The 23,356-nt window shown below is 41.7% G+C and overlaps 1 protein-coding gene across 1 annotated transcript; it reads right to left on the bottom strand.

Annotated features, from left to right (window-relative positions):
* Positions 1–1,289: 1,289 nt before the first annotated feature.
* Positions 1,290–15,044, bottom strand: RGR (retinal G protein coupled receptor). Its single transcript, XM_063406505.1, has 7 exons — positions 14,966–15,044; positions 12,001–12,157; positions 11,188–11,309; positions 4,971–5,124; positions 4,279–4,396; positions 2,672–2,785; positions 1,290–1,766 (listed from the first exon to the last, which is right to left on the bottom strand). The coding sequence occupies exons 1-7, from the start codon at positions 15,042–15,044 to the stop codon at positions 1,623–1,625; spliced, it is 888 nt and encodes a 295-aa protein (XP_063262575.1). The 3' UTR covers positions 1,290–1,622.
* Between the last annotated feature and the right edge of the window lie 8,312 nt (positions 15,045–23,356).

Here is a 23,356-nt window from a genome sequence, read left to right as displayed (position 1 = left end):
GAAAGAGATAATTGCATATTCAGAGCCTGTCACTGTAGATACTTATTTAAAGGTAATTTTGTGCCCAGACACATTATTTTCACTTATCAGGGCAAACATTTTGTCATCTGCTCACTTTATATTATGTGTATCTAAGATGTAAGTCTTAGCTGTCAGCATTAGATGTCATTATTCTGGATAATTTTGTCATGGCATTATTCAGTGCTCTGTCAGGTAGTTTGTGACCAGATTAAACCTCATGAAGTCCCAAAGCACATCTTTGAATGGGATCATGTTGGTTAACTGCTGACAAAATGACTTTCATTCCCTATCTCTAGACATGAGAGGAGTGTTCCTTCAACCCACTGATTGCTTAGCTTGCAGGATTGTACCATCTACCCTTTTGTACCTCATAAACAACTGGTTCCCCTTTTAATATGCTGGAAGGCATCAGAAGTATGGATCAGCTTTTACTTTGGCTAGTTTCAAAGACCCTTTCACTGTCAGTGCTTGGAAATGAACCATATGATCCCTGTAAATATCAATTAGGTTTGCTTTTTTTGTACACACAATCTCTTCTAATCTCTGTCATGCACATATTTTTTTACAAATGGGCAATTCTGAGACACATCTTGTAATAACAGGCAATATCAACTGACAGTTTTTCATCATTAGGCAATAGGAGCAACATGAGTAAATGCAAGTATTTAAAATGGACTTTTCTGAGAGTTCAAAATACATATGAATTCTGATAATAATGAAAGTGACTTTTAAATTGCTCAGACTCTTTAATCACCACTGATTCAGTAGTTGCTCTCTTATGTAGAACATAGGAGGATTTAACAGAAGATGTGAAATTGATTTTTATTCTTATGGCATTTTTGAACAGAATCTGACTCATATCTCCCTTTAGTTTTTGCTCAATGTTCAACAAAAAGATGAATGTTTTTTATGATGGATTATAAGCTTTTGATTGTCCTGCTAAGCAGCAGCTGCAAAATCTGATGCAGTTTAGTGTGTGACAGAGCTGAATGTCACACAGTAACTCATTTGACTAGGAGCCAAGCTAATATTCCTTACTGGGGAAACATGCTCACTAAAATGTTTTTATGGAGCAAGGATGTCAGATTCATGATGGAAATTTGGAAACTCCTGTTTTGGGTGCACTGAAAATGAGTTGTTCAGATGAACAAGCTATTTATACAGACATGTGGTCAATAGTGGATACTGGTTTAATCTTCTAATAATCCAGACATTACCATATGGACAACCTGCACAGATTGATCTGATGAGGCCTCACTGGATAAATGAATATCTTTCTTTAGCTAATTTGCTGAGCTTTTCTGTTAGCTTTTATCAGGAGATAAAAAATGCTTTCCAGCACATAGTTTATTTGCAGTGACATACAAAATGAGACTGATGACAATCGACACAGATTTAAGGCAGCTTGTTTGACAAGCAGCTCCTGATGGTTTGGACAGTTATCTGGAGGGCTTTCTTTCCATACTTCATTGTTTGTAGCCAATGCACAGCCTTTCCAATGTGGAACCACCTTTGCACACATCAGAGAATGCACTCAGTTTTCTCTTGAATTTTGCTTTCAGTGATGTACCCGCAGTAATTTTGTGTAATGCCATAATGGGTTATTTAGTTTTGTTATCAACCTCTGCTTTCTCAATCTTCTGTCCCGTGAGGAACTGCCATATTCCTCCTCTGTAGTTCTCATTTCCCAGGGCATATACAAAGGCATCCACCGTTGGCACAGTCTTGGCAATAAGGGCAGGAATCTGTCATGAGACACAATATTTATTACTAGGAAAACAACAGAGAAGCCAGTGGGCTGATTTCAGCCTAAGTTTAGTTTCCCTTCACCAAAAAAAGCCTCTCTCCAATGGCATTAGCTTCCCACTCCCTGACAGGGGAGAAGTAAAAGCAATTTCACTGCTGGGAAGTCCTCCTGAGGAAATTACAGTTTCCAGGAGAAAGAATTTAGGTTGGCATTGCCTCAGACAAGGATAATTCAGTTGAGAGTGAATACAAACACTGAGGAGGAGTGAAAGGTGTGCCATGGACACCTGGAGATAGATAAACAGGCTGATGTTGCTAACACATTTAATGTGGGATACTGAATACAGTCATGCATTTGGTGACCTGAAGCTGGGCTGATTTTGGGGCATGGAATGTAAGGTTTGATGTGATATTACTGAGTCCCAAAAGTGGCTTTGGAGCCAAGACTCATAGAAGAAAGGGGAAAAAGGAGGCAGCAGAACCTTAGGAATGATCAATTACAGCTTCCTTGAGGAAAGAAAAGTGCTAGAAATATGAATGAGACAGACAGTCTCTTTAAAACTGAAAATTCTGAGCTGGTACCTCACTGTGGGAAGGACACAAAAAGCTCCTACATGGCACAGAAGAGTACAGGTTACACACTCCTAACTAACTGCTGAAAATACCCCCGACTTCCTAAATTTTTGCTTGATCAAAGCAGTAATGCAGTGCCTGTTATATCACTGTGCTTACCTGTTTTCACTATAAAATGGCAGATGAACAGAATGTTTTGAGGAAAAGGACTTCTTGTATACATTTTTACAAGTAAACCCAGTAGTGAGTAAATAGGCATTGTTCCATAGAGACAGAGAGAGGAGAGTGAGGAGAATTTCACTGTTTGGGTTCTGAGGTGGCACCCACGTACCATGCGGTATTTTGGTGGAATGAACATCACATTTTCCACTGCTGCATAGGAGCACAGGAGGCAATAGGGACCCCAGCAGATGACCAGTGTCTTCAGTGGTAAACCAGTATTAAACTGAAAAACAAGAGCGAGAGTTTTCTTTGTGTTTCACAGTCACACACTGCAACAAGTGGATGGGAGAGGTCCTGTGAGACCGTGGTTTGTGTTCAGTAGCAGGAGAGGATCAGCCAGCAGGATATGAGACAGAACAGCCCAGCTGCACCAAAGCCTGATCCTGGGCGTGGGTGGGGAGTGGCACAGGGGACAAAACACCTTATGCTGGATCAGCTAAATCAGTGTGTGCTGGATATAGAAGCCATGGAGAGTAACTGCTGCTGGGGGGAGAGAGCAATGTAGAAATTAAAAAGCAGATTAAAAGGAATGATATTTTTCTGACTTCCTAGTTGGTCTTGCAGACAAACTGTGTGAAGCCACTGCCATGCTGCTGCAGAAAATGGATGCAGTAGCTATGTTGTGGTAGGAGGATTTCTCTGTCCTTTATGCTAGGGCCCTGTCCATTGTGTTCATGGCAGTATCTTATAAATATTATTTTATTTATAAAGTATAAATATTCCCAAGTATCTTATAAATATTAATGAGTAAGGAATTGATAATTTCATCCTTAAATTTTCTGCATTGTAACTTGTCTGCACAGCTGCAGAGTATCATAAGAAAGAAATCACATGCTAGTGCATACAAACCCACTGGAAAAAAGTAATAGACATAATAATGAACACTGAGATTTGTTCAAGAAATATATGGAGGGCACATGTTTTTATTCCAGTCAGCTACAAACAAGTCTGCCTGTCTCTGTCAGTATAACATTTCTCTTGAGATCTGACTGTCTTTACTGAGTGCAGGGGTTGGGCTGTGCCCACCAGCCATGCACAGTGCCCCAGACTGTACAGCCTGCACCTCAGCAAACAACTCCTATAATGGCCACATTACATTCCCATAAACCTGCCACACCGGAACAGTTCCTTTGTTTCCAGCTCATAAAGATTCCTGAATTTCCTCAGCCAAGTGTTAACACAGTGTGTATGGGAAGGCCCTTCTCCCCCCATGGAGTGCCCGCATGTTTCCTAGCAGAGCTGTTAGTTCTGACTTCCTCAGCCATCAGCCAAAGGCCTGTAGCAAAGCAGGAAATAACAATCCTTCCTGAGCTAAATTTCTCTGGATAAATATTGATATGCTATTGGCAAACATTCTGTATACTCTAAATGTGTTCATTTTTTGAGGAGAGTTGGACCAGTGTTGATGGAGGGAAATCTTCAGGATCACTGGTCCAACTCTTTGATGGGGAACCATTTACAGCACTAGCTTGGGGCAAATGTGGCTGTCTGATAAAATGTTGACATTTTCAAGGATGATGTTTCCATGAACTTTCTGAATGGCCCCATCCTGTGGTGCACTACCCTTCTACTCAAGTAGCACTGGGGAGTTAGGACAGAAGCAGCTGAGTCAAAGTCTTTGTGAAAGAAATTGGGTTTTTTTTCAAGGACTTTGTCTCTACTGAATGCAGCCCTATTTTGTGAAGGTGGTTACAGGGCTTCGGGGAGCTTTCTTACCTTAAAGTGCCCAGTTTTCCTGAACTTTTGGTGTATGGACTGATAGGCTGTCATCATGATGAAGCCTGGGATCATGAAATTGAAAGTGGACAGAGCAAAAAGGAATGTGACATAGTTTCTGGAAAAGGTGAGGAGGGAAGAAAAAAAGAGGGTGTTATTTTAACTCCAGTGCACCTCTGTAAACTTGCTATAAGTATTTCCCAATTCTAATTTTAAAATTGCAAAAACCACATTTATCAACGTCCTTCAGGTGCAGCATTTGCTGAAGGCCAGTTAAGCTGTGCCACGCTATTGTGGGTGGGATGGATAGCACTGTAGAAAATCACAACAGGTGTTTGTATTCTAAACCTACTACACCTACTACACCAGACATCTGTGCTGGCCTGCATAAAGCCAAAAGCATTCTGAAAGAGCTTCACGCCCTAAACCCAGAAAAGATGCAGCGTGTAGATGGGTGAGGGAGTGGCAGCAAGCTGAGCACCAGCCTCTGCCACAGAGGAAGCTGACTCCAGCCGTGCCAGCAGGCAAGTCCAGGAGCCTTGGGTGATGCCTGCCTCGTGCCAGCTGCTGGGGAGGGACATCTGCCCCAGGAGCAGTGGTGGGCACAGCTGAGGGGGTTTGTGTGCCACCAAGGCCATCCTAGGGGAGGGCAGCCTGCCCTCTGCTCCCGTGGGAGCTGCCCTGGCCCTCACCTGTCCCCTTTGCTGTAGTCCAGGGTGCAGCAGGTTCGCAGGGGTTCGTAGTCGTACTCTCCCCAGCCCAGTAAGGGCATGACGGCCCAGAAGGCAGCAAACAGCCATGCAAACACCATCATGGAGGCAGCTGTGCTCCACTGCAGCCTGCTCCCTGTGGGAAGAGGAAAGGGGGTCTCCATGCCCCGAACAAAACCACTGGAAACAGCTGTCAGGCCCTGGGCCTCAGGCAGAAACAAGCAGTTGTTCATATTTTGTATCCTGAAGCTGACCAAGTCTGAAGGAATCAGTCTTCCATAAAATATGAAGGAAGACTTTAGCAAACAGCAAACTGTACTTCCCTTTTGTGTATTTTGTTTAGACAAATGCTGTATTGCTGCTCAGCTTTGTACCATGCTGGACATACAGCTGCTGTTATAAACATTATATTCTTGTGTTGTGGGAATGTGTTTAAAGACACAGATGAGGCAGAGAGTAGAATGAAGTGTTTGAAGAAACAGAGTCCCATTGCAGAGTGTGGGTCAGATCAGAAATATGACTCTGCACACACTCCCCAGCTCCTGCCTTCTTCCTTCCTGCCTGGCCAGGAGTGCACGGCATGTGTGGATATCTAATATACTCTGTTCTAAAATTACTGGTCATCAATATATATGTGAATATATATATACAACCTGAGAACAGAGCTTGTTCTAAAAATACTACTGGACAAGTAATTTTTCCCTCAAGATCATCAATTAGCCTGTAACAGGAAATGTGAAGCACAGCATCAGTACTTTTTTCTAATTTTATATAGAAGTGTTCCCTTGTATCTATCTCATCCGGTTCCATCAAATACCACAGGAATGTAATGAGAGATTGGAAACTTGAGGAGGCACAGGAAGTATTTCTTCATGGAGAAGGCAGGCAGGCTTCCTTGCTGCTGCAGGACATTGTGCTAGCTCTGGTGCTTGCATGTAAAAAGGTCTGGATAATTTTGTTATTGAGGCCAGTGTCTGTCGTCATGCCCACGCTGAGCAGCCCATGACGCCAGCAGCACCAGCAAGGAGAACAGTGACTTTCCCCAGCACTCCCTTCTAATCCAATCTCCCACTAGGGACAAGCAATGATGCAATTTTCACTGGGAAGTAATCTTTTTGTCTGCCCTTAGACAGCAGGCAGGAAGATTCAGGCCGGTTCTGATCTTTCCCTGAGAGGTGAAGGACTGGGGCTGAGGTGCATGAGGTGAGCCCCTGCCGTGGGGCCGTGTGTGGCTGGCTCCTGGGAAGGACACCTGGGCCACACAGGAGAGCCCCACGAGGCAGCAGCTCCAGGAGGCACCACAAACTCTACTGTAGCTATTTCGTGTTGCTATGTTCTTCTGTACATTTTAAAAAAAGGAAAATAAAGGGTGTTAGTGAAACAGGGAATCTGGTTTCCTTTTACAGGGATTCTGGTTCTATTCTTCTCCTTTTTCTTATCTTCAAGAGGTTCTTCAGGGAAATAAAATGAAATTTGAATTGCATTACAAATCAACTGGGAATTTTTTTTTGGTGCAGGTGCTCAAAAATGAATCATGGGAAAAGACAGTTGTACACATTGCAATATAAATACCAAGGAAAATTAAAGAAAATACTCTATTGAATACTTTAAGTTTTATATTTGGTACTTACAAAAAATATTGATTTTTTAGTAATTTAAAACATAATTTTGTAATGATTACTAATGAAGAATTGTTAATAATGACTAACATCTGTCTTTCATATGATTACTACATAGAAGATATATTTTGGTTACAAAGGCTTTAATACTGCATTGTGGTACTCACATAATATGACTGTAGAATTACATAGATGAAAAAGAAAGAATAGCTTTTGATTTAGGGGACTAGAAATAGAAGTGCAACGTTTTAGTAATTTGTAATTATTTTTAAACTCCCAGTCCAAAGAAGCAATGTAGCCTAAGCATCTTATTGCTTTAGTGTTTGTGCCTTTTCTATGAAAAACTGTAAGGAAAAGTTTATTTTAGTTAGTTTTCTGTGGGAGTTAGGGATCACCATTTTCTTATTAGATGTAGAATAAAAGGACTATGCAATAATGGAGTCTGGCAGCCTGCCTTTGGAAAGCTCATTTCTGTGGCTGAACTCATCTTTCTTCTCCTCTCACACTTAAGAGGCCCCACTTTGGATGCTTGAAGAGGAGAGAATCAGAACTAACAAATCTTAATTTTTCCTTTTGGCTTTGATCTTTTGCAAAATGAGATTAATGGTGAAGTAGACCTGGTAAAATCAGCTGCTGGCTGACCCTTTAGAAAATATTTACACACACATCAGAAGTAGCTAAAAATGTATGAATATAAAATCAAACAATCTTGAGATTATTTTAGTTTTACTCAGAAAAAACCCTTTCAGTACAAGAACAGTGAAAGAACTGTGCTGTGCTCCCAAGGCAAAAATGTCCTTCCCTGACAAGGCTGAGAGCAAGAACACAAGTTGAGGCAATTCAGTTGTTTTTGTGCACAACAGACCATTGCTTCACCTTAAATGCCTTTTCTTGGCCTGATAAAATTTAGTGTAATAGCCATGTAGGTCCTCATTGAATTAAATGCATGTGTATGGGGTTCAGCATATGCTTACAGATATAATTCCTAATTAGTGCCCAGTGCTGGCAGTTTGGCCCCATTAAGTCTAATCACTCTTGTGCTCTGGTTTTCTCTCTTTGAAAAGCAGAAGGGAAGCCTCTCTTTTCCACTCAGTGAAATATTAAAATAGGGAATTTTAAATGATTTCTCTAATTGCTTTGGAACAGAAAGACTGCTCCCTCATCATTCAAAGATTACTAAAATTATGATGCCAAAAGATGAACTTTTAGCAAGTGCTAGACAGAGCATGGAACCTTAATCCTTTTGATCATAAAGGCCAGTTTTTAGTGATATAATCATAAACTATATCTCAGGGTTTCGTTTGTGGAAACATTTATGAATGTATTTTTTTTAAGATTTATGATTTATTCAAACATTTAGCTGATTTTCACAGACTGAAAATATATCTCTGACACTGTGGCAGATTTCAGTCTCCTGTTCCAAAGGAGTGTCTCAAATAAGAGGTCAACAGGATTTTCTATAACGGAGGGGAAAAATAGTCCCTTCTCCTCATTCTTGCAAATGGTTAAATTATAATATCTGTATAATATTTTTATAATATATTCCAGGACAATATATGTATATATGTTTGGCTTGTGCCAAACTTAATGGCATGCATCATTTAAAATAAGCAAAGTTTGTCAAAGACAGAAAATCTGAAAGATTTTCAGATATTTCTGTCAAAGACAGAAATATCAGAAAATCTGATGAGGAAAACTATATATCAGTCATAAATAAAATAGGTGTTAACACCTACTTCATCTGCAGTGCAAAAAGCACCAGCCACTGGTACTCACAAGTATACATTTCTTGTAGGAATAGGAAAGCAGTAATGTGTAATAGCTTCTGTTGTGCATATCGTTATAAAAAGCTTTTTAAAATAACCTAATAAGGGATGTTTTTACTCCATTTTTTTTTTAAATTTTGCTTTGTTTCACTGTGATCTTAGATTGTCTTGGTGGTTGCCTCCTGCTTCAGTGAAAAACACAAGATCTGTATAAACATCAACATTTTGTCAGGGAAAACGGATACAGGTGCCAAACCAGGTGAAGGGGTTGTGGCAGGGTGGCTGCAGTCAGTGTGGCAGGAGTTTAGGACTTCTACCTTGACACAGCTGACAGCTGCAATTTTAGCAAATGGTAGTTTGGTAATCTTTGAATACTGATGTAACAACCCAGGTTACCGTGGTTGTTAAGGATTAGATAAAAGTCACTGTAATTCTACTTTTAGAAATGGAATGCTGCTGTGAAATCCCTGCTGGTTTTGCTTGTCTTCTCTTGTATAACAATGAGAGAAGTACGGATACAAATCACTTCAGATTTTCTGTTTCCTTCTAGTTCTTAAAAGCAAGTTAAATTTTTTTTTTCTTTCCCTTTAAATCTGTACCTTTATGCTGTGTTTATGAACTGACCGGGATTCTTCCCCTCTTCAGAAACTTCTAATGACAGTGAGAACAGAGTGTGAACGGCCAGAGGAACAGACAATGTCTGCCTTGACCAAAACTGTCACCTTCTGTCCCGAATACTTGGCTGCTGAGAGACAGCTTCCTCACAATCTGCCCTTTTCTTCTTCATTGTTAGGCACTAACATCTACTTCTGTTTTCTTCTTTTCCCCCTAATGATCAAATTTTAAAATCTTTTTTCCCATCTTGCTAGAGATTGACATTGATACCCTTCAGACTCCCCTGCTATTTCTGTTCTTATTGCACGCTTTTAGGTCATTTCTCTAGTTCTCTCCTCTTTGCTGTCAAAGTAGCATCTCATAGACCCCAGAGCCACACTTAGGGGATGAGAAGAGAGTTGCCCAGTGTGGTTGCCTGGAAGTAAAAAAAAGAAAAAGAGAGGAGAGTAAAATATCCTGACCTTCTCTGTCATGTGGGGTGATAATACTATTTTCTTTCATATGCCAAGCAATATCAACCTGATTTCTGGTGAGTGACTTGTCTAGTCATCAAAACACTTTAACGGTGGTGCTTTGTCACTTAGGGCTGTCCTGACTTCTAAATCTAAAAACCTGGTCAATTTTTGGAATGTTGGTGAACAAATTTGTGGTATATAGCATCCAGAATGGTTGTAAAGTCCCAAGTTATCCTATCATCATAGTAATCTCTTACATTCTCATCACCTCTTTCTTCCCAGAAATACAGGTGGTGAATAATCAAGTGCCAAGCTGATGAATGCCACAACCAAGGTTTTCTTGGGAAACTGTTAGGACATAAAAAAAAAAAAATCTGAGGATGATGTAATTGAGCCTGGAAGGAGTACCAGATCCTGGGAAGTTGAGATAAAAGGCTGATAGCCTTGTTTTAGGTAAAGGTATTTTGTACCTTCTGTACAGGCATGCAAGTCACACCGGTGTCAACACGAATTTAATGTATGGATTGAGAACAGAGTATAGCCTGTGGGCTTGGTGTAGCACATCTATGAAATATGACTTAATCTTCCTTGCAATCAGCATGTTAAGAATTGAACTAGAAGGGGCTGGTTTTACTGGAATAGCCACAGGGCATGAGCACCTTCTGGGATTTTCATTTCATTTTGTTCTGTTTTGTTTTGTTGCTCAAAATGTTCTCTATAGGAGCCATGTTTGGCCATCAGTAAGTAACAATTTGAGCAAAGTAAAGAAGCTTGTGCCCTTAGGGTCCTTCTGCCTGTGCTCTTAATGTAGTGTATGTTCTTGACTGGGGGAGTGCATGACACAAAAGCATTAAAGTCAATGTGGCAGAGAGTAAAATGTCTTTCCCAGACATGCTTATTTTAAGGCTCCCTCTCATAAAATACAGATGCTCCTCTTCTAGCTCCAAATGAATTTCAGTGTCCAAAGGGTGTTAGTATGGATTTAGCTCACATCCTGCATTATTTGGGGCCTTTGTTTGGACATGAAAAAATACATTTTTTTGCCCAAGCTGAATTCCTGCAAAAACTGCAGAACAAAAAAGCTGGCAGTCTTTCCTCAACAGGATGGTAAGACTGACCATAGTCCCTGTGTGCTCTGGGTATGTTTTGCCATTTGCTCCTGGAATCACATGGAGGCTGTGCCTGAAGGGCTCTGTGGGTAAAAAAAGTCTCTTGCACCCCAAAATGCCTGTGTTGCACAAATGGGCTGCTGAACTCTGCCCAATCATGCCTCTGCATGGGCTCTGTTCCAGGCACCATCTCTGCAGAGGCAGCTCTCTGCTTACACCAAATTTGTCTATAATTAGTAAAATCTGCATGGACATGATGATCTGTTTGGTACACAGCAGGGTGTTGGATAAAAGCCCAAGATCAATAGATTTTTCTTCAACACGAGGAGTTGGATTTTATTTGGGATTTTGTTTTAAAGATTGCTTATGGATTAAGAGAAAGCACGGCAAGAGGGCCACAAATTCGATGTGGTCTGGATGAGAGAATATCTCCTGAAGATGGTTGGTAATTTCCCCCTCTATGGGAAAAGGTTCTTTGGAGAAACTGTTTATATTTGCTCTATCTAACGTGTAAGAAAAACAAACTTATATATAAGACACACAAATAAGAATATGTTTGCTTTGATTCTCAGAAGCCCAAGGCAGCTGCCTTTTGCAGGATGTGGACAAGTTGTGAGGTAAATTGTGGCCCTTACTTGTACAGTAGTGGTGGTATCGGTCCCAGGCGACGGCGGCGCTGGAGCCGATGCTGGCCAGCGCAGTCAGGAAGCCGTGGAAGCCGTGGATTTGACAGCCATCGGAGCCGTAGGGCCAGTATCTGCCACCAAACAGGGCACAGGTTAGGAACACGATAAAGGGGAAGACACGTCTAGAAATTGCATGAACAGAGATGGTACAATGACAGCCTGTGCTTGTCCTGTCTGTCTGAGATGAAAGATGTTACTGTGTTTGCTTTTAGGCATTTGCCAGCATTTTTCTTGCTGTGGTGTCTCTCACGGTACAACAGGTATTTGTACTCCCAGTGCTGAGAAGAAAATATAACCCTGTGTCTGTGTATTGAAAAGTTTGGGGTTTTAAATCTGAAATCTACATTTCATCCAATTATCCAGATCTTCAAGATTTGCCTCCTTTGAGAGGAGCCATTTTGTCAATGTGTGCAAGTCAGTGCAACACAACAAACAGATAAAGACTTGCAGACGAATTTGGGGTCAGTCTGGAGGTTTAATGAAGTGATATTGTGATATTCAAGTAGCTTCTATATTCAAGCTGTCTGGCTAAATGTCTTCTTTAGTCAGTCTTATAATCTGTCAGTGATTATATGCAGTGAAATATGCTTTTCTGCTTGCCTGGTAGAACCATGTAGGGTTTTGCTTTGCTGTTTCAGATTGAGGGAATGAGAAGGTTGGCTATGACTTATGGTAGAAAGAGAGCCATTTAATTAGTTAGACCTTGTAGATCTTAAGCTGTTAATTTTCATGTGGCTCTTTAGGAAATCCCTTCTGCCATACCTGAGGAAGCTGGAAAAGGCAGCGATGAAGGCGTTGATGCAAATCCCGCAGTCGGCCAGGGCAATGCTGAGAACCAGCAGATTGCTGGGCGTTCGGAGCTCTTTGATTTTCCGGAAAGAAATAATTGTCAGGCCATTCAGACAGAAACCAAGCAGGGCTGAAAGACAGAATTGTTTGGTGTGATTCAATTGGAAGTGGAAAATATCTGCAATGATAGTGCTGTTTTCTTTGATGAGAGAACAATAATTACAGTGGAATCCTATGCACAGGGAATATATCTGTAGTGGTCAGTCTGCACGCAAGTTACAAAGGCTTTCAGAAGAGAAGTCATCAGTGACAGCTCCAGCCAGTGTTTCAGATTTCATTAATCATGTGGAGCAGAAGTGCTTTTATCTTATTGGTAATTCTGCCTTTTGTTATAATAAGAGAAACTGGATTGTCATGCAGGGTCACATGGTTCAGGGTTCAGAGCAAGTGAGATGCAGAGGAGGCAGCTTCAGAGACCTGACAGCCAGCATATGCTGCTAGTATACACATCCATGACTTTGACAGAGAAATAATTTGTATTTAATATCCATTGTAACAATCTTTTTTGTTTAAGCACAGAAATCCCTCAGCCATGTTTCAGTCAGCCTGCCTCCCTTTGGGCTTCTGTCTCAGGGTAGCCTACACAGTGCTTGAGTCACACCAGCTCAATCTTATTACTGCCCCTCATCAATAAACTATACATGGAAAGGAATAATCTGATTGTGAAAAGCAGTCACTGAAAGATTGAAAAAAATAAATTTATGTTGGTCCTCAGAGAGGGATCCAAGCAACCCGAGCTATTCACCAGCACAGAGCTGTGCCACTCCGAAGCCCATCCTTCACTCGTTTAAACTTAAGCTTTGTCTTTTAATGCCCTTTTCAAGGCGACCTGAATTATTTCAGCTCTGATGGGGGCTCTGACTCAACATCCTGTCTCTAAGTTTCAGCTAGATGAGAGCCACTATGTCTTTGTGTTCTTGGAAAAAGAAATGATGTAGCACAGAAAAAATCCTTATCCCCTGATTCTGTAAAGTAGTGTAGTTACTTATGCTTATTGTAATTCTGCAGTTACATAAGATGGATGATTTTTTCTAGTCAGAAATCCTGCTTCTACCTTAATTGCATTAATGGCTGATGGCATAATCATAGTAACAGCTGATGTGTGTCTATCATTACACAACATATAACAAAATATTTCCAGGAGAAATATTTGGAGCCATTTGAGATCTGCTGTTTTTATTTCCTCCCTGCCAGATTACCCTCCCACCCACAGGGTAAAACTGCTATCAACTCTCCCAAATACAGAGAAGCCTTTAGGAGAGATGTGTTCTGAGCATATTTAGAGTAGAGCTGAAGAGTTATTACTATATCAGATTTTTCTCTATCTTTTCCCTGTTTTTTGGAAGCCTCAGGCTTTACCAGATTCTGCTTTCTTGAAGGTCAGCATGAGTGTACTAAGGGAAAACTTACTAAATTAAAAAAAAAAAAAAGGTTTGGTTTTTCATTTTTGCATCAGCAAAGGTGTCCACTTAATAAAGTGAATGCAACCCTTCACCACAACCTTTTTTTGCAAACTGCAGTAAGAAGCTGCCATAAAAAAAGGAGAGGTCTTCATTTTCTTTGTCTCAGAGTGTTTCAGAAAGTGAATTAATCCTGATTATTTAGCTTGGTCTTCTAACCCAAATGACAATAATAAAGTTTTACTGCCAATCTACTGGGCACATTCTGCCTAAAACCCTATGGGAAATACTTGTATTTAGTAAACCATAAATGTATTAGACTACACCTAGTTTTAACTGAAGGTTACCACGGGGTTCTACGCTGGAACTTGCACAACTGCAGGTCCCCAGCAGGCTGCAGCCCCTGGCACAGGTCAGGGCTGGCAGGGCCATGGTGCCACAAGCAGGTCCCCAGCAGGACCCAGCTCCTGGGCTCTGCCAGCCCCCAGCACTGTCCCTGTCCTCCTGATGCTTCCCACCCTTCAGGAAGGGAGCACAGATCCTGCCAGGCTGTGCACATGGCTCAGGACGGGCAGCCAGGCTCAGCCCTGGACTCTGCTTAGGCAGCAGCCTGTCCCTGGGCAAGAAGTGGAAGCTTTTTCCTCTCTCTTCCAAGGAAGAGTGTCTGACAGCATTTCCAGCTTTCCTTTGCAGCCAGACACGAGCTGGGGTGCAAGGCAAAGGTGAGCACCCATGCTCCGTGTTCATGGGGTGAGCTAATGAGCATTTATCCCATGGTGCTCACAGCTTCTCCTCCTCTGCTTTTGGGCCTCATGATTCCCACATCCCCCTCTGAGCAGCACTCTGCAGGAATCACAGTCCCAGGGATCACAGGCCCTGGGACTGATACCAACATAATCCTAGCTATGAGCCTTTGCTAACTGCCAGGTAGATATAAATTCAGTTCTGTGGCAATCTCTCAATAAGTGGCATATGCCTTAAGAAAAGATCACATTGGTGAAATTAAATTGGTATGGTTTGTTACTTTTACCCAACAGCCATTAATTGCAATGCCTCCAATGCAGTCCGGAGGTTTTTTTGGAGCTTATCATGTTTGATTATAAGACAGCTATCACAACCTACAAAACAAGCAGTCCAATTTTACTGAGAGATTATCAGTCATTTCAACCTCTTTCCCCAGAGGAAGATAAAATTGCCTTTAAAAGTCAACAACAAAATATTATATTCCAAATTCCCGAGAAGAGAGCTGAGTAGCAAGTAGTTCACTGCCACAGCTATGCACAGAGCACAGATACTCAAGGCAAAGAGCTTGCAGCTCACCCTGATTTACTCACCAGAAGTACTGGTGATGTAGCCACTGTAACCAGGGTCAGCATATCACAAATGCTGCTGGTCACTTCAGTTTTCCTTCTCCCCTCTTACCAGAAATAATAGGAGGAAAAAATCTTATTGCTGCTGAGGTCCCACACTGAACTTACCTTCTACCAGCAGGGCAGTGCCAATGGCAAACACTTCTATTTCAGTGAAGCCTTCAGGGAGAGGGTGTGCAGCAACCATTCTTATGGTAAATATGCCAAAAGATTTAACCTCTGCCCTCTGTTATAGCTCTGGGGCTGCCTTTTCTCTGGATCTCTCTACTTCCAGTAGCCCGAGGCTTCTTAAAGGAGCAGCTCACGTGCAAACACATGCTGTTATTATATAAAAGCTTTGGGGTTTTTACTCCCACCACTACAATCCCTGCAGGAATGTTATTAATGATGGGACAAGCATCAACCCTCACTCCCCCTTCCCCTGCAAATCGTATTTCAGACACCAGCAAAATGAAAGCATTCATTACAATTACAACAAGTTCTTTGTAGACACAAGATTAAGAAACCTGTCCAGTTAATTTTGCAACACTGGAAGAGAATTAAATGTTGTGGAACAAAGGAAACATGTAATTGGGGAGTGACCTGAAAAACAAAGGGGCACTCACTGAGTTGATAATTAGAGGAAAAGTATGAACCAATAATTTCTGCAGCTTGTAGATCTTCCCCTCACCCCTTTTTTTTAGAAACTGTCCAGTATATTTTTCTGGCAATGACTGTTCTCTATATCAACACATTTCTTCTTTGTAACTGAGGCTTAAATTAATGGGCACACTGGCACAGCTTGATTAAAGACAAACACAAATTACTGATTTGGGGCCCTAAACACACAAGACGGGAGTGAGCTGCTCAGTGGTGAGCACTCACAGGCGTCACCTTACTGTCCTTTTGGAGATGTTTGGGGACTGGGCTCTGGGTGTACAGTGGCTCTGGAGTACGTGCAGCGTGCAGCTTGTCCAGCCTCCAGCTATTGCCCTAACAAGGTGCCACTAGCATGACAGTTGTTTCTCTGATGCATAACTTTCTTCATCCTGATAATCCCACTGCAAAACAGGAGCAAAAAGGGAAATGAGCACAGGGGACATGAGCTTCCCCCAGATGAGGCCCCACACTGTGCTGACCTGGCTCCCAGCTGATTGAGGTGTCAGGCAGAGAGAATTCATTCCAGGTGCCACCAGAGCTTGTTCAGTTCTCCTGACTACACAGTGGAGTTTACATTTCAGGGGTGCATTTATGGTCAGGGTGTTGGTTGATGATAGTGGTGGATTTTTTGCAGTTTTCCTGAAATCTGTGCTTAAAGGGTGTGATGCCCAGGAGAACTGATTAGAGCTTCAGGACTGTTGTGAAACCATCTTGCTGTGCTTTTTTGATCTCTGGTATTCAATTTACAGCTCTTTTTGATGTAGGTAATTGCCTTGATGGATATGCTCTTGGATTCCAAAGTAGAATTCAGGAGGGCATGATATTTGTTAGGCTATACAGATGTTTGGTTTAAGCAGAGTAAAATTACATTGCAGCACATAAATCCATTGTTATGTTTGCCTTTCGCTCACCTACATGTCTTGATGACAAAGAAGGTGACAGTCCTGCCTCCTAGCATGGCAAATGAGTGATCTAAACCATCTTAATAGTGATCCATTGTATGTTCTTGCAAAAAAATTAGTGCTAGATCTTGTAAATGTGCTGTAAATCTTCCTAGTGTGATAGTTCTGAAAATGGATGGCTCATTGTAATGCTTGTCAACACAAAGCTGCACAGCTCTTCCAGACTGGGGATAAAGGACACAGGTATTTGAACTGCCCTCCTGAGGGCTGTCAGGTACTTTTGGTACTGTACTTCACCTTCGCTCCCAAGCACATCTCCCAGATGTGTTACACTGCTGGTAGTTTCTGTGGAGTGTATTAAAGTCTGTGGGGCAAACTTTGCTCATTCCAATACTATTTCATCCTTGAAAGTAGGCTGCTACCCAGGTCCTCGTGGATTTAAAAGACCTTTATTAGAATGATTATATTAACTTTTGTTTAAGTATCTTAACAATTTCCATGTCTAAATCTCATTTAATTTATTAGTGCAGAGTCTACACAAGTCAGTCATAGGCAAGTTTTCCAGGAGCAGTTCAGCATCTGACTCCAATGAAATTCATGTTGACAGAAACTATATGCATCAGTCTCTTAATGCCTTTGCTGATGCTGTGTTAAGTGACTTTCTAAGGGTATATTGAGATAGTATGGAATGATATATGGTCCAGTATGGCTGCTAACTTCAGCTATAAGTTCAGGTTGTAAATGGTTTTCTTCAAGCAAAGGGGAGGTGCAAATAAGGAGTAGATATTGATAGAATCTTCTAACGATAGTTCTTTTTCCAGTTGGTAAAAATGCATTCATTTCCTTTCTGTCCTATTTATGTAAGACATAACCTCATATCTTTTATTCCTGTGAAGTCAGGGAAACACACAAAAGATAACAGGTTTACCAAAGACACTCATTAACTATTTAGTAATGAGGTTTTTAATGATCCTTTTCTATTTTATGCACTCCTTCAATAGCTACTTGCTCTTCTCAAATTGAGGGGGAAAGGTCTTTTGCTCAACCTAATGTTATCCTAGAACTTCATATTTTGAATTCTACTGATCTCCTTTCTGCATCAATAACAGATCCATTTCCTTTTACTCTCTCACTTAAGAATATTTCACTGGTTATTACTAACCTGTTTACAAGGAATACACAGGAAAAAAATAATATATTCTCGCCATATGTCCCTATGGATTTTATAGAACTGTATAGATTTGGTGGGAGCATATTAATCTTTGTAAAATATGCACTGGTACAAGCACAACAAAAAAAGGTGCAGTGCAAAGATAACAGCGTGCTCATGCACTCTGAATTTTCTTCAAGCAATCAATGCAGATAACTGACACAATATTTTATATTCACAGCAAGAACTTTGCTAAACTGATGTATTATTATTCCTCTGCCTTCCTAATCCTTTCTTCTGATTCAGGTTTAGCCCAATCTGACTTCTTATGTTGAAATATGCCTTCAAATGAAAAATGGCAGCATTTCAGCAGAAGCGGGCTGGGAATGCAGTCACCCAGAACTGCAGTTTGGTATCACTGAGATGAGAGGGAATCTTGGTCCTCATGGGAAAGGCTTCTTGCCAGGGAAAGGAAACAGAAAGTGTATTGTCTGCAGAACTTCTAGTTGCAGTTGTGTAAATGAGTTTCAGTTTGGTAGGAATGATAGGGAATATGACCCAGATTGTAAAGAGGCACCTGGTGTTTGCCATAGGAGGGATGATGCAGAGGAAAAGTCATCACACCAGTGTGCAGACAGGCATCAGCCCTTTGGAAATGCCTGCAGCCACATAACAACTCTTCTCCTCCACAGCCTGGCAGTGGAACACTCGGCTCAATCTGATTTTCTCTGCAGCTCTCTCAGAGCTGTTGGAGGAAGATGTAGTGCTGAAGGCCAGGCAGGGCAAGGAAGTTGGGGACAGGCAGGAGCCAGTGGCTGTGCTTTGGGGAGTGAGCGTGGCAGCCCCAGGTGTGGTGGGGAGGGTGCGAGGCACCCAGAGCAGGATGGGCTCTAGGGCTGGGAGGTGCTGTCTGTGCAGAGGAACGTAGAGGAAAGGGCTCATTGCAAGCACAGAGAGAGTATCGAGGTCAGGGATGAAATGTGGGGAAAGCTCCTTGGCCATGCTGAGCAAAAATTAAGGAGCTGTAAACTTGGTGGGAGGTAAGAAAGCCAGGAGGGGCAACTTCAGAGTCAAAGCCAGAGCAGTGCTGTATGAAAGTCTCTTCAAAAAAGGACCCAGATCCATCACCTGCTCCCCAAATATCACACATTGGCCCTGTGATTGGCTCCATGAGGATGCAGTGCCTGAGACCAGGCAGCACTGGGACTGGCTTTCCTGCCTGCTGCTGCACCTCAGTCTTCAGAGAGCAGAACTTCCTGTAGAGCTGGGAATCACTGCCTCTACTGTTTGAGTTACCTCTCCAGAGACAGGTAGTTTAATTCACTGTAAATTGAATATGTAATTCATAAATATATGTATACCCACCCAGGGTAGAAAATAATAAAGTTATCAGAACATTTATTGCATCCTGGACTTCTTAGTCTTTGGTGGATGTACCAATCATGATCATGATCAGATATTTATAGTTGTTGCCCTGATCTGTTACCTGTCCTTCAAAATGCATTTTAGACACCTATAAATCTGTTTTTCTCTTCGAGTAGCCTACTAGTTTTAGAGTCATGTACATATTCACAGTATAATGAAATACACTGCCTCTCTGCTGAACAGTGACATGTTTCAGGACTTTGAAGGAGAAGGCAGTCCTACAGAATGCAGGATGTACCCAACCCTGTCAGAGTATTTCCCTCTTGGCACTGAGACCTTCCCACTGCAGAAGAACAACTCCTCCAGGGATTACAGTTCAAAGACCAGTACCCAGTTATCAAAAACCCTCTGCTTTCAAGAGGGGCTTTAGTTGTATTAAGAGAGGATTTGCACACCAGCTCTCCTGTTTATTATTGCCCTTGTAAAGAAGCAATGTGGTTCTCCCTGAACCATTCCTAATGAGTCTATGCTACTGACCATGTATGCAGATGAACTTCTAGACCACATTTGACATCTTTTTTCCTGCCATTGTAGTATTGTATATCTTGTCTCAGCAGTCTTTTACCAGTGTGTCGGGATTTCCCCAAACTTCCTGCTGAGATTTCCCTCACAAGCATTACTTTAGCCTGGGTTCTGCATAGCTTTCCTCAACTTCAGTGTTAGATACATGTTTACTTTTGGAGGGATTAATCACATGTAAATTTTTTCTCATATAAAACCCAAATGTGTGAATTATCTAGTCTGAGCTAGGCTTTGTTTATGGTTACTGGATGGAATGGGCAGAGAAAATAACATTAAAAAATAAAAAATACACAATGTAAAAGCTTTCCTTTTCTCATTTTTTGTACTTTTGTTTTGTTTTGTTTTCCCAAAAATTTTCTTGGTCCCTGTAAGACTTGCAGCTTCCAAGAAGTTTACTAGGACTTCCACAAAGGTATATACTCAGCCTACAAAACCTTGGGGCTGTATTCAGGTAAATGAGAGCAGGAAAGCTGGTGATTGTCAGACTGGCAAGAGGGCAGAAGGTTGCTGTGTAAAACACTGTGCTGCATCTGCATTCAGGAGCCAGATAAACAATGCTGGAAGTTCTTCTTGCACGCCTGAAGAAGCCAAATAAAACAGCCACTGTTACCTAAGCAGAGGTGACTCTGCAGGACTTAGACTAATACTATTAAGGTCCAAATCAGAAAAGGTGGTTGCAGTCAGCAATATTACTGCATGACCCCCTCTGTCATGCAGCTGAGGATATTAAGCCCAAAGTTAGCTGATTTTGTTGAACCAAGTGAACTGTACTGGATTTTAGGCAATAAAGGAACAATAGAGATATGGGGCCAGGAATATGAACCTAAGAAAGCTTCACTCATTTAAAATACATTCATTTAAAATACATCAGATAGGACCATGGTATGTGCAGTCATTGAATTGGACTGTTGTGGATGTGTATGTGGCTGAGGCATATCAGAGAATAGTACTTTTTCTGTGAGAATCATGCTGCTGGACAGACATTTATGTGGTGCTAGGTGTATGTTTTGGTAACTCCCTGATAATTAGTTCCTCTGAGTTTGCCCGTCACTATGAGGCCTTTGTAGAAGAAGAGTGAAGATCCATGGCCATGGTGGATGGCCCTGTCCTCTCCTAAGGTGAGGCAAGAGTTTGTGTCCAGCTTTCCTTCGTGGTGCTGAGGGCTCATTCTCCATTGGGCCCGGGGGCTCTGCAGCAGTGTCACGGACACCCCGCACTTCAGGCAGGTTGAGGCCTCTCCTGGTGCCCAGAGGCAGCACGCAGGACACACCGGGTGCCTTGGTTTACCCCTGCATCCTCTGCCAGGCTGTGCCTTGCTGGGCACTGCTACCCTCAGTGGGGCCTTGTGGGGTGGGTTCTGCTGCACGGGCAGAAATGGGTCAATGCATTTGTGAGGGAGGTGTGTGAGTTCATCTCCCCCAGGGGCCAGAGATCTGCCCTTACGTCTGCTCTTCTGCACAGGCTGTAACAACCTAGGTAAATATGCATGAAACAATTACCACTGACAGACTTGTAATGTGCCATGCCAAAAGCCGTGTGGGTTTGTTCTATTTCTTCAGCACGTCCAGAGCTCTGTTAATGACTTTGGTCCTGTAGGTCTGGAGGAGCTGCCTTCATCAGCATTAAATGCAAGATCCAATTTAGAGTGACGTAATGCATTAACGTGCTCTCGATGTGCATCAGTGGGAAGGATTTTCCACTTTACAAGTGTCCTGCCAGAAGCTTCTTGGAGCTGCTTTTACCTAATGAAATTGATTTAGTATCTGCCCTGTGTTGCCTGCTAATAAAATCTTTCATATAAAATCATGATAATAAGGTATTTTATGGCTTTCATTTATGCTAATATATGCTGTTTGATTTGCTTTATGCCATATTTTTCCTAAGTATATGAAGAAAAGAAATAAAAATAAATTCTGTCCAATTGCCATATTAAAAATGAGCAACTTAGTGGAGTATGCTGGGTTTGTCATTCAGATTTAGCTTTAGAGTATGTGAGGAGAATCTTCTGATAAAATATTTCTGGCTTTTCTGGGAAAAAATGGAAACTGTGATGTCAAATAATTAAGTTAACCTTATTAAATACAAAGCAAAAAAATTCTCAGAATTATAACCCCACCTAAGAAAGACAAGAAAGATTGCCATGTGCTGAACTTTGCTGACAGTAGACTTTGACACCATTTGCTTTGCATTTATTTACATCAAAAATATAAACAGGAGACCTGGTTCTTCTCAGAGAATGCAAAACAAATTCTTAACACTTCAGATGAATGACACTTTCCCACTGCTTCTTTGTACATTTTTTCCTATAACTGGTATTTTTAGTTTGGTGGAGAGGAGGAACTGTTTACTTCCCTTCCTAAGTAAACAGCAAGGAGCACAATTTTCATGATTTGGAGTACAGAACTGTAAGTAAAGAGCCTAACTCCCACTAGTTTCATTATGGAATAGGATGGTCTGTCTGAAAAAAATGTTTTTACTCTGCACTGCAAAATGTGGTATTGATTTTAAAGTCTCAAATAAATATCACCTGCACTTACAAGGAAATTATCTAATGAGTGTTCATTTTGCATTACATAGCATCATGAGAGAATAACTTCAGTAGTTGGGAGGAGGTCATACACTTAAGGCTTAAAAATACCATGAAAATCTAGAAAGCTGCTGTACAGCAAACAGTGCTTCAGGATTAACCAGAATTTTGTGTCAAAGCAAATTCATAGTCTGTTGAGCACAGCAGTCAAATTTTGCTTCCAGATTTATTTCTTCCATCTCCCTGAATTAGGGAGGGAGCATGGATGTAAGCAGCAGCAGCTTCTGCAGCCCACTTCATCAATGCTGCCTCACGCAGTCCTTCAAGTGCAGGGACTGGCATCTACTCTTACAATTTTAAGGCTCTTTTCATTGTCTTTGTTTCACTGATTCTCTCTGTTCACTGCTCCATTCTGAGACTTCACCTCACACACTGCATCCAGTTCAGGGACTCCCAACAAAAGGACCTGGACCTGCTGGAGCAAATCCAGAGGAGGGTCATGAAGATGATCAGAGGCTGGAACATCTCTCCTATGAAGACAAGCTGAGAAAATTGGTGTTCTCCAGCCTGGAGAACAGAAGGTTCTGGGGAGCCCTTGGAGCAGCCTTCCAGTAGCTAAAGAGAGCCTACAAGAAACCTGGAGAGACTTTTTGCACAAGAGTGTGTAGCGACAAGAGGGAATCACTTTAAATTGGCAGAGGAGAGGTTTAGATTATATAAGGAAGAAATTCTTTACTGTTTATGAAGCAGTGATGCACCAGAACAGAATGGCCACAGAAAGTGTGGATGCCCCATCCCTGGAAGAGTTCAAGGCCAGGTTGGATGGAGTTTTGAGCAACCAGTTCTAGTAGAAATTGTTCCAGCAAATTTGGAACTAGGTGATCTTTTAAGGTCCCTTCCAAGCCAAATCAAACCATTGTGTTATTCTATGATCTATGAAGCCTGTGAACCAGGGGAATATATCTGCTTCCTGTGCACCAAGGCCTTCCTCCTCCACTGCTTTCTCCTCCAGTTCCTTATGTCCAAAGCCTACCTGAGCTGTTTCCACATCTCCTGATGAACCTCTTGCTGAGTTTCCACACAGAATGACAGACCCATTCTCATGACCATTCAGATCAAACATCTGTGCCTGGATGGTTAACCCATCATTTGCATCATTTGACGGTGGTGTATCGATAAAGGATTTTAAGATAATACAGTCAGCAGGGAGAGAAAACTCCAGCATATAAGTGCAGATAAAACATAACTGGTTTATTAGTTGACTGATTCTTTTCGCTCCCTTTTCCTCCTTCCAGAGACACACTTCTGAATACACTCCAAGATGTGAAACCTGT

This window comes from Prinia subflava, chromosome 9 (genome assembly GCF_021018805.1).
Source record: "Prinia subflava isolate CZ2003 ecotype Zambia chromosome 9, Cam_Psub_1.2, whole genome shotgun sequence".
Lineage (NCBI taxonomy): Eukaryota > Metazoa > Chordata > Aves > Passeriformes > Cisticolidae > Prinia > Prinia subflava.
Note: the sequence above shows the minus strand (reverse complement) of the source record. Positions and strands in the feature narration are given on the sequence as shown.